The sequence below is a fragment of the Atractosteus spatula genome, chromosome 27, assembly GCF_055471065.1.
Source record: "Atractosteus spatula isolate fAtrSpa1 chromosome 27, fAtrSpa1.hap1, whole genome shotgun sequence".
In the NCBI taxonomy this organism is placed as follows: domain Eukaryota; kingdom Metazoa; phylum Chordata; class Actinopteri; order Semionotiformes; family Lepisosteidae; genus Atractosteus; species Atractosteus spatula.
The window spans coordinates 128,204-139,733 of record NC_142732.1 but is presented as its reverse complement, the minus strand read 5'-3'; the positions used below and the strand labels follow the sequence as shown (position 1 = coordinate 139,733).

The following is an 11,530-nucleotide window of genomic DNA, read 5'->3' as shown; positions in this document are numbered from 1 at the left end:
AGGGCAGTTTGGGGGTGAGCACGGGCCCCACACCCCACTTTGGACTGTTGTTGGAGTGGGGGTATTAACAGCTTGAACTGTTGGGCGATTTGGCTGCCATCTGCTGCGAAATGATAGGATACATCTCAGGTGCTTACTGTGAACCACAGTGTAACTACTGTGCATAATACAGTATAGGGTGAATGTTGTACATGGGTACAGCTAACGTTCACTGATACTGTCTCCATTTAAATACTGTCTACATTCTGGAGTATTGTGGTTATTTCCTTGTATGTCTTTCATCTGTGTGCAATTCTGTTGCCTCCTGGAAGTGAATTTGGTTTGAATTGTTTTTAGAAAATTGTCTGATATATCTTTGCAAAATCTAAACACAGCTATTAGGTGAAACCTGCACGTTTTAAGGGCCCAGTCCATCAGCACATACAGAATCTTGCCATCTTTTTCATCATAATTGTGTGGCAATATTGTCTAGGTGACGGTCTTCTTTAAAAGAACATAATAACGGTCCGGATAGAGGAAAGATGTTCATCTTAGTTGCTCAGTATTGTAATAAAATAAAAAGAAAAAATAATATAGGATGTAGGATTAGTTTTGAAGGCTCAAAGCAAACGACGGAAACAAAATCGACTGTTAATGGCACAGAAAACGGACTTCCTGCGAAATCATTAAAACAACACCCCCTACGCGATCAGTCCAATGCTAGTCAAGCTTCAAACTCAGGTTTTAGTAGACACGAACATATTCCTCACAATACTCTGTAACAATTGTGCAAGTAACTAACATAATACATATTCACAAACGCTGGAGTGAGTTTTCATAACATTCAAGTGATTCGTGCGAGAAACGAACAAGACAAGGTTTTAGAGAGCACATACACTTTGTATTGCAGACCTCCGTCTGCCAGCTACCAGCGCACTAAGGGCAGCAATTGGAACACGTTCAAAGTGTTAGGGTGGATACGGGTCTTGAGAAGAAACGGGGTAAACAACAACTATGTACAGATTTCTTATTAACCACTATTTGCATAGCCAGGGTCAGCTAGTGGTCAGTCTGCGGACCCTCAGTCCGTCCCCCGGCAGTGGTTTCCAGCCTGCACCGCGGCACACCGCCAGGACACCCGGAGAGGGCGCGCACTGTTTTTAGTCATTTCAGCTATTTGTGTAGTCAACTCCATTTTTGCCCTATCGAATCTACACCTGTGTACACTGCAATACTTATTTAGGTGATTTATCCTATGTTACTTACAGAAGTATGATGCGAATTCTGTTATATGTTTATGCAGCTGAGTTTTATTGAAGTGAACATTTAGTGAAAACATACATTGCTCAAAGCTACAAGTACAACATATTGCTCATGTTTTCAAATTGCGTAAGTTAATGTAGCTTTAGAACTTCAGCATATGAAATATATTTCATTTAAGTGAATTCAAGTTATAGTACATTTGAATATAAACAGAAAATAAATTATTTCGTTTAAACTCCGTCTCTGACAGATAAAACAAACACCACTCACATAAACGTAAAATTATATACGAATACGTTGTTTTCATTAATGCTATTATTATTGGTATTTCATTTTAATTTATATTTAGCACAATGGTTTCACTCCTCCTGGTGTTTGCCCTGGTAACTACAAATATTAACGCATAGAATCCAAGTATGGTTGAGCTGTTCATTCCCCTAGTATTGTTTCAGTGAACTAATGCCTAATACTGGATGCGTGCATTTATCTCAGTCATACATAGTAAAGGTACTTAAATATAGTTTGTATTTAGTGAAAAGTAATAGGCTGCCACAGGTTAAAGGGAATAATATGCAAAAATAAGAACATTAGTTAATCGTACAATTCTGTTGCTGTAAAATGATGCCTGTGACAACCGTTTCCATACTCCCCCGTCGATTACTACCGAAACAGCCCTTCTCCCTGTCGCAGGGTTCTGTCGTCATCAGAAAGCGCTGCTGTGTGTCTGAAGTTTCACGCTGCAAAGCTTGAAAAGGTATGAGAACTGATCTGTGCTTCGTAGTAAACACGCTGTTTTCAATCCATTTATTTTGTTGACTTATTTGCTGTTAATATAGTGTCTCTTCCTCTTGGTGGTTATTTTGTGGTACATTAGTAAGCCCAGTCTGAAGGCGCGTTACGCTCCTGTGTAGCCCATGTGGAAGAATTCACCAGGCTGAGGCGTAAAAAGAAGTGCTTTATCTTTAAAAAACGTTGAAAGAAATGTTGAAATTTTGATTAGGGCCTAAAAATTACATTTTCCAAAAAAAAGTCGTAGAACGTGAAGTGTTTTCATCTAAAGTATTTGCTTTTCTAATGATTCTAGTATTTATATTTTACGGCCACATTAAGTCTTACCTCCTCTCACATGCTTAGAAATAGAGTTAAGATCGTGTGGGATCTGCTGCTGTGTGCAGGCGAGCTTTGGCTGAATGACTGTATTCCTGGGTCCAGGTTCGCGATGAGCGGGGACAACGAGCGGCTGTTGATCCAGTTCAAAGACGAGAGTGGGGAGATACTGGGGTCCCCCTTCGATGTACCAGTTGACATCACCCCGGACAAACTGCAGCTGGTGTGCAATGCGCTGCTGCAGAAGGTACCAGTCTAGATGCCCTTTTTCTTAATAAAGGAGTTAACGTCACCAACAGCCTACCTGGCTGGGCAAAAAAAAAATCAAGTTCTTTGATTTCTATGCCCAGATATTAACAGCTATTATATATTTTATGAAAAACACACAAATGAGCAAAATAAACTACTTATGTCTTAATATATTTTAGTGAGTAGGTTTTCTTGTATTCAAGCCTGTATTTGAATACATTCTTATATCAAATAAAAAGTTTTCCTCCTTTTTTTAAGAAAAGGTTGTGTTTTGCAGAGTTCAAGCTGTTCTGCAGGATTGTCATGGGCCTGAGTTCCCTCGTTTCCTTGTGTTTTTACCACAGCCGCTGACCCGTTGTGTTTCTCCTGCAGGAGGAGCCACTGCCCTTGGCATTCTACGTGAACGAGACCGAGATTGTCTCCTCACTGGCAAGCTGCCTGGCTGGCCAGGCTGTGGAGACAGAGCAGGTCTTGGACGTGGTGTATCAGCCCCAGGCTGTGTTCAGGGTGCGAGCTGTCACACGCTGCACCAGCTCCCTGGAGGGTCACACTGAAGCTGTCATCTCTGTGGCTTTCAGCCCCACAGGAAAGTGAGTGTTGTCACCACCTCGCCTGCTCTTCTGCCAGCTACTGGCTGGTGCTGCCCTCTCTTTACACAGGCTCTAAGATCTGACTGGCCTAGAAATCTCCCTGCTTTCATATGCAGTAGAGGAAATGCCTCAAACGCCTTGAAAAATACTTCTGTTACAAAGGTTTTTAATGTTTCTCCTTTCTTTGGCATGATGTCTTCCTTATGGAACTCAGGATGCAGCATGGTTGTGTTCTCCCCTCCTGGTGGTGGAGAGCTGCTGATTCTTCTGGCTTTCTGTCCAGAATATTGGCTTCATTAGTCAAAATGTTAAGAGTCCATTTTCAGTCAGTTAGTGAAGGACCCTATAAACCCTGCCTGGGGTTGGAGAACAGTGCTGTCGGTGCTCTAAGGTTTTCATCTTTGACTTCCATCCTCCAGTCAACATTGAACAGAAAAGAATCGTCATGTTGGATGTTGTGCTTGGTGCAGTGGTCCCACAGTGCGGTGTGCCTGGTCCAGGGAGGCTGTGATACGGGTGACACAGTTCCAGGCACTCCTGCTGACTGTCGCTGTGCTGTTCTTAGGTACCTGGCGAGTGGCTCTGGAGACACCACTGTGCGATTCTGGGACCTGAGCACCGAGACACCCCACTTCACTGCCAGAGGTCAGGCCCCACCCTTGGCTAGGGAGATCCTGGGCTTCTGCACACACTGGATCTCCTGGTTCTGTAGAACTGCAAGAGGATGTGTTAGAGAGGTTTTGAAGGAGTCCAACGAAAGGACTCGTGAACATTCTTCTCTCTGCTATAAAAACTCCATGTATTTCTCAAAGTTCTTCTTACTCACTCCCTGTTGCCATTATTATCGGTGCAACTTTTTTATATACCAGTACACCTCTAATTCACCCATACAAAAATGTGTTTTTCAATCTCATTGCCAATAGTCTACATATCACCCAGTGAGACTATCTAGTAATCTCTGACGCTTTGGCGCCCTCTAGTAGCACTTTGTTGATACTGCATCCCAGTGCTGCCTAAGTTAAATTTGAAATTTGCAAAGGTCTTTTCAGTGCTTATCTTGGTCTTCTTCAGACTTCTGTCCATCATGCCTCATAATCAAGTATTCAGACTGGGAACTAGCTAAGGTGCTGTCTGTATTGGAGACCCGTGCTCTGTTGAGCATTTAAATTGCTACCTTCCTTCTGTTCCCTCCTCAGACGTTATGATGTCTTATGACTTTAGACTTTAGCTGTACACCACTCTGCATGACTTCTAATAAACTAAAATAGCATATAGATACAGAAACACAATCATTCTATAAAAACTAATTATATAATTGGATAAAAAACAAAAATATTTTGTAACAGCACATTTTAAAGAAATTAGTTTCAGGAATTGCGAATGGTCACTCTTTTGCCCGTTGTGAGTTAAACACAGCTTTATTACAAGTGTAGTGTTCTTTGTTTTACCTAGAAATTCACAAGTGAATGTTGTGAGTGCTCTTCTTGTGTGCTGTATTGTGATCTGTGCTTTGGTTTTTACAGGACATAAACACTGGGTTCTGGCCATCTCCTGGTCTCCTGATGGGAAGAAACTGGCATCTGGGTGTAAAAACAGCCAGGTAGGGTCTCACTGCCACATCTCAGCAGATCCTGGCAAACACGAGAGCTGCAAATGCCGGGCATAAAAAAAAGATTTCTTAGAAAAGGAATGATAATCAAATATTTTGAAAAAGGCTGGGATACATTTCAGTTGATTCAGTATTTAGTCTGACCAGATACCTGTGTTTTAAAAGTGTTGTGAAGAGCTGCTGTGTCATGAAACTTCTCAGGCTGTGCTGTCTTGCAATCCTCAGATCTTCATGTGGGACCCCTGTTCAGGACAGCAGGTCGGAAAAGTGCTGACTGGACACACCAAGTGGATCACATGGCTGTCCTGGGAGCCTCTCCACCTGTGAGTGACCCCTGTGTGTCTGTTATGCTTGGGCCACTCTGTCCAGGCAGCTGGACAGGACTAAACTCTCACAGCTGTAATTAGACAATAGTGTCACATTTTTACATCAGATAAATTGAGATGAGGTAGTAATCTCATTGTTCCATTGTCCTTATGGGCTCAAACACTGTATCCTGCTTACAGACGTGATGTTCACAGATGTTAAGATGAATCCAGTTGATCATGGTTGGATCACAGACTGTTTACTGTCATATGAATCTATGGTGTTGTAGGTTCTCTTTGCCATTGGTGGTTGTAATGGGTTTTACCCTTTGCGAAACAAATGACAAATCCTTTCCTGTATCCATCAGAAATGCCGAGTGCCGTTACCTGGCCAGTTCCTCCAAAGACTGCACTGTCCGGATCTGGGACACTGTACTAGGCCGGTGCGACAAGATACTGACGGGACACACGCAATCAGTCACCTGTGTGAAGTGGGGGGGTGACGGCCTGTTATTCACCTCCTCCCAGGACAGGACCATCAAAGTGTGGAGGGCGCAGGATGTAAGTGGGGGTGGGGCCTGAGGTGGGGCACCAAGTCTTGCTGTAGAAAATAAAACAAAAGCGTTAAAACTGAGGAAGCATGTAATTAGGGATTAAAATAACATTTCTCTTTTCTCATTAAAGACAGATAAGAGGAATTTTAATGGAAGCTTTTAATTTTTTTTTAATTTGAAATTGTCAGTAATGTTCTAGTTCACTCTTGCTAGATTAGGAATTGCCAGCAGCCTGACAACTTGGCTTACTGTTGGAGTTCCTGCACCACATGGGACAGCGCAGACTTGTCCAGCCCCCGTCCTACTGCCCTGCATTTCCCAGTGCTGCACACCTGATCTTTGTGTTTAGCTTCAGAGAGTAGAACATTAAGACATAACTGAAACCTTGTTCAGGTTAATTTTGCATAGAAACTAGAAAGCATTTTTTACAAAGAAAATTATAATTGCATAATTAGTTGGGATCTTTAGCAGAAGTCACAATGCCTTTAAAAATCACATTTTCAAAATCACATTACAAATCTACTGAGCTCTGTTAGATAAAATGAGCTCTTTGATTCCTGCAAGTTTTCACTGCTGTTTGTAGTTATAACAGAGCCTTGTCCTTTACTGTGCCGTGGACCAGGGGGTGCAGTGCCGGACTCTGCTGGGTCACGCCCACTGGGTCAACACACTCGCGCTGAGCACGGACTATGTGCTGCGGACCGGAGCCTTTGAGCCTGCCGATGCCAAGATCAACCCCCAGGATGTCAGTGGCCCCTGTGAGTGTGAAGTTTCCATTCTCCTGCCCCAGTGCACATAGTGGAGAGGTGCGAAGACAGGTGTTCCTGAATAGTCTCCTTGCCCAGTGTATTTTATTTAAAAGTACTTTGACTTTTGAATGAACTACAGGGTTAATGGTACATTTGCTGTCTTCTAACAGTTTTAATTTGAAGCAAGTGATGTTTGAAATGCCCAATAATAACCTGTTATGCTTCCATTAAGTCTGATGTCGGATACCTGCTGCCTCTAGTACCTTCTAGCCCTCAGGGGCAGAACTCTTTCTTAAGAAATCTGTCACACAATAGTCAAGAAAACATTTGCTTGGCATGTCCCTATCGCACGCTTCTGGTTCCAACTTTTTTTTTTCAGTTTTCTTTTAATTGTACTTCTTTTTACAGTGGAGGAACTGAAGGAAAAGGCCCTGAAGAGATATAATCAAATCAGAGTAAGTACCTCCAGTTCTGATTTTGTTTTAGAAAGATCTCCTTTGACTTCTCTACTATTGAAAAGAAATTTAACATTGCAGGCAATCACATTTTCACCTTTCATTTGAAACAGTGTTTCACCGAAAATAAAAAAATATTGTTTGTTTAATTATACTTTGTACTTCTTTGATGTTTGGTAGCAGCACGGATCACAAACAGGTCATTGATTAGTCTTTCCCACTTCTCACTGTCACATGATGTAACAGGGGCAAATAAACACGAGTGCAATCAGTGTGAAGAGACCAGTCAACTGCTGCACAGAAGGGAGCCAGTGTGAGATGTGATGTCTTCTGCTCTTACTCCACGTCTTGCCCGCCTCTCTGTTCCAGGGCCAGGGTCCGGAGCGGCTGGTGTCTGGCTCAGACGACTTCACACTCTTCCTGTGGAACCCAGCGGAGGACAAGAAGCCTGTGGGGAGGCTGACTGGACACCAGGCGCTCATCAACGAGGTGCTCTTCTCGCCTGACACCCGCCTCATTGCCAGCGCCTCCTTTGACAAGTCCATCAAGATCTGGGACGGCAAGACGGGAAAGTAAGAACCGCTCATTCGTTCACCCCCAGCTTCTGTCTTCAAGAGGCTCCCTTCACAGAGCACTTACCTCGCCCCAGACAGCAAGTTACTGAACCTGCAGACAACTCAGAATAATCTACATTCAGGCCTGGTCCTGACTCCTTTAACTTCTGATTTTCATTTAACTGAGCTCTTAATTAGTGAAACTAATCCTTTTAATTGAACTGTTTGCTTGATAAGACTTTTTCAGGCTGTTTCTGCACCCAGGTCTTGGTTTCACAAATGGGTAAATCCACCTCAGATCACTAGATTTAAGAAAATGTTCCCGACTTACCATCTCAGATTTGCTTCATACATTCAAAAAATAATGTCATTGTGCCCAATAAATAGTGTGTGAAATTTCAGGCTTGTATCTGAATACCTCGCGATGATCAGTCGGGAGGCCTCTGGTGATTTCACATGGTGGACCCAAATACCTCTGTGCAGCTGTGTTGTTTCCAGGAGATAAAACAGAGCTGTTCAGGCCAACAGTGTGTGCTTGTACAACCATGTTGTCAAAGCCCTCACCCTGGCTTCTCTCTTAAACTCCCGGCCTCCCCTTGTTCTGCTGCTCCTCCGAGGTTGAGAGCCTGGTGTATAAATCCGTCCCAAAACTCTTCCTCCTCTCCCCAGGTACCTGCAGTCCCTGCGGGGCCACGTCTCGGCTGTGTACCAGATCTCCTGGTCGGCAGACAGCCGGCTCCTGGTGAGCGGCAGCAGCGACAGCACACTGAAGGTCTGGGACGTCAAGGCCAGCCGTCTGGTGGCGGATCTGCCGGGGCATGCGGACGAGGTCAGGCTCACACGCGCTGAAGACCCCAGGGACACGCGACAGATGCACAATTTACAAAGTCACAAGCTCTAGAATGAGCCAGCCAGGGGTCAAAATGCTGCACAAACCTTCTGACGCGGTTTTGAAGTGTTTTCAACTTTACTGGCAGCTGTTGTAGTTTTACTAGGAATTTAATGTAATAATTATGGCAGAAATTTCACTGTGAGCTTCTCTTACAACTGTCCCTTCTCTGTTCAGTTCCTTTGTGTTGCGTTGTGACCTGGAGTGCTGTGTTTCTGTCAGGTGTTTGCTGTGGACTGGAGCCCTGATGGACAGAGAGTTGCAAGTGGAGGGAAAGACAAATGTCTCCGAATGTAAGTACTGAAAAAAATTAAACTCCTGTTCAGCAGTGTTCTTCATGAAGTTGAACTCATTGCTTAAAAAAATGTTATGTTTGTTTCTTCTAGATGGAGGCGGTAGCCAACGGCCAACAGAAAGCCTTGCATTCTGGGATATGATTGACCTGATGTGATTGGACTCCTTCATGTACACTTCTGCTTTCCAAAGAAGTTGGAGTCCACATGGTAGATATGAGTGTGCAGAAATGTTACATTGTGCCTGAGATATGGACCCTCTAAATATAAAAGCTGCTGACTGCTGAGAAGGAGCCTCTGAGAGCAGGTGTGGCATGAGTCTTCAGGACACAGTGGTAATGTGGACTCTTTTCAAGTTTGGATAATTTCTTTAAAAGGGAAAATGGCAGGAATTACTTTTTTCCAATGAATTATTTTTCTTCTTTTAGATTCTGTAAGTTGATGTGCCACTCTTCTGAAGTAATTAGTGATTATTTTATTTCTGTAGATATGTGTGCTTTGTTTTCAGTAAATCTACAGAAAAAACTTGCATTGTCAGGGTTCCGTGAGTGAGTCTGCTAGGATTATTTGTTTTCTGCCCAGGATGTCATCTGTGCTCAGTGATATCTGCTGTAGTTGCTCAGAAACAGCATTTTTTTCCTTTTAAATGATTATTATTCATTATTTAATAACAGGACATGACTCCCCACTAGGTTTGTGTGGGAATAGAATGAATTTGAGATAACAAAAGCAAACTCCAGAGGAAACTGGAATTCATCGTAAAAAACGATAGAAGGTTGTGACCCAAAGATAAATCTTAAGGTGGTATACCTGAATTTGCTAATGTATTGACAGTTTCATATAACAGAAAAGTAAGAGTTTAAAGCTCTAGAAGAACATTTAATGATACAGTATATTGTCATATATTGTATGATACAGTATATTGTCAGTATATTATTCAGCAACTGATAATCTGGCTTCCTAATTGTTTTGTCATTCAGGGGCTGATCTGGCAAAAGGATATTTGCTTACAGTATTTTATTTATCATAAAACTGGAAGTAAATATAATTTACTTTGAATTTAACAAGTTAATGTAATGTGTACTTTACAGCACCATTTCTGCAGTACTGTACTGTTAACTGTATGTAGTCTTTGTGTATTTTAAGCACACTGTTCTTTTACTAATATTTTTATACTGTAAATCAAATCAAAATACTACAAATAAATATGTACACCTCAAGACACAATTTTGTAGGAATGAGCAAAAATAAACTAGTACAAAAAGTCATGCAATTATCTAGCATTTTTGAAAAGGCAGTTAGCCATCTCCGCACACACACCTCCAACTAGAGCACCACTGAATAATGGACGATCTGCTGTGTTAGATGAGTTCTCACTCTCTGAGAAGCAAAGACTGTCTTTTCTGTGGCTGCTCTCTACTTCACTCCTAGACTTGTCTTTGAACTCTCTAGGCCATTAATTGTATGTTTTAACTAGCGCAGCGCACACATGAAAGAGAGCAAAGCAGCACTGAAAGCTTTGGGTTTCACAGTGTGCAGGCTGTGGTACCTTAGTCATTCTTCTCCTAGTACACGAACAATCTTCCCGAGTTAAAGACCTTGTTACTCTGTAGACTCCAGACATTTCCTGAAAGCTGCAGCTCAGCTGCTCGGATGCAGATTAACTATTAACATGGTCTTACCTCTCAAAAAACTAATTTCCTGGAAATATTTAACCTTTTACTATTCGATAACGTGGACTTTTTTTCTTTAGAAACTTTGAGGTACATGAAACTGCCAGGATCGCTGTGCACATTCTTTTACTACACACCCCACTGCATTTTTTATTTCAGAGGCAGCTGCAAAACTTTAGTTATGAAGACTGGCATGGAATAGTCTGGAATATTTACATGTGTAGAAAAAATATTTTTGATCTAATGTAGTAAATAATTCTTAGGAAGATATCAGTCCTTAAAGAAGTTATGTTGTGCTTTTGAGATTGGGATAATGAACAATTTAAGTGCAGGGAAATTATCCAGAGGCTGTCTTTAGTTAATGTAATGGTAATAAATGTATTTCACCCAAACCCTTCTGGGTTTTGAGTGTCTCGACTTCATCTGATACTTTGAAAATAAAAGCAGGCACATACATAAATATAAAGAAGATACAAAAACTTTCTACTCTATAAAGGGGTAAATGGTCTCACAGCGTGATAAGAGGCTCTGAGGAGAACAAAAGACAATGATACGAAGATCTGCTAGAATCCCACACCATCAGGGTACAACATTATTCATGTTTTTCAAAGTTAAAACTCCTGTCCGCGGTTTCAGCAGCCGACCGCTCGGGCTCTGCGGATCTTGTCCATGTAAATGAGAGAATGCCGGGCAAGATAACGTCCTCAATGGCCGTCTGTTCAGGCGGTGGATGTTGTCCCCCGGGGTGTCAAGTACTCTTGTTTATTCAAGTGCTGGAAGTTAAGCTTTAAAGGAAACGCGCGATCGGGCCATTAAACACACAGATATCGCTCTGACCTCTAAGTCTTTTATGGTAACCGTGCGAATGAATGTGTTTCCTTGGTTATATCGTTATCTATTTTTTTCACCTTTTATATGAAATAATATTTGTCTCTTGTGTGTTTTATAAGTTTACAAATGTATACGGTTAGTTGATCATATCATTAATGAAAAATATTTCGCTTAAATGCGTTTGAAAAAATGCAGACTGTCAGCACAAAACCAGGCTATAATTGTACATTTTTGTCTTTGTTTTAAGTACGTCCATTAGAAATGTCAATGAATTGAAACTCATAACGGAATAAGAGAACTCTTCTTTATCTCTCAACTCTTAATCATCTGTTGAATTAAAAGACTACCGCCCGGTAGCACTAAGTTCATTAAATGTTTTGAATAAATTCGTTTCATCTTCATTCGGCAACCAGCGCACTCAAGGACCCTA

The 11,530-nt window shown here is 41.9% G+C and overlaps 1 protein-coding gene across 1 annotated transcript; it reads left to right on the top strand.

Moving 5' to 3' along the window:
- The first annotated feature begins 1,944 nt into the window (after positions 1–1,944).
- On the top strand, positions 1,945–9,860 carry nle1 (notchless homolog 1 (Drosophila)). The gene is made up of 13 exons (XM_088907179.1): positions 1,945–1,996; positions 2,455–2,596; positions 2,971–3,188; positions 3,754–3,833; positions 4,712–4,788; positions 5,023–5,120; positions 5,471–5,663; positions 6,279–6,414; positions 6,814–6,860; positions 7,230–7,432; positions 8,084–8,243; positions 8,526–8,596; positions 8,690–9,860. The coding sequence occupies exons 2-13, from the start codon at positions 2,462–2,464 to the stop codon at positions 8,700–8,702; spliced, it is 1,431 nt and encodes a 476-aa protein (XP_088763305.1). The 5' UTR covers positions 1,945–1,996; positions 2,455–2,461; the 3' UTR covers positions 8,703–9,860.
- The last annotated feature ends 1,670 nt before the right edge of the window (positions 9,861–11,530 follow it).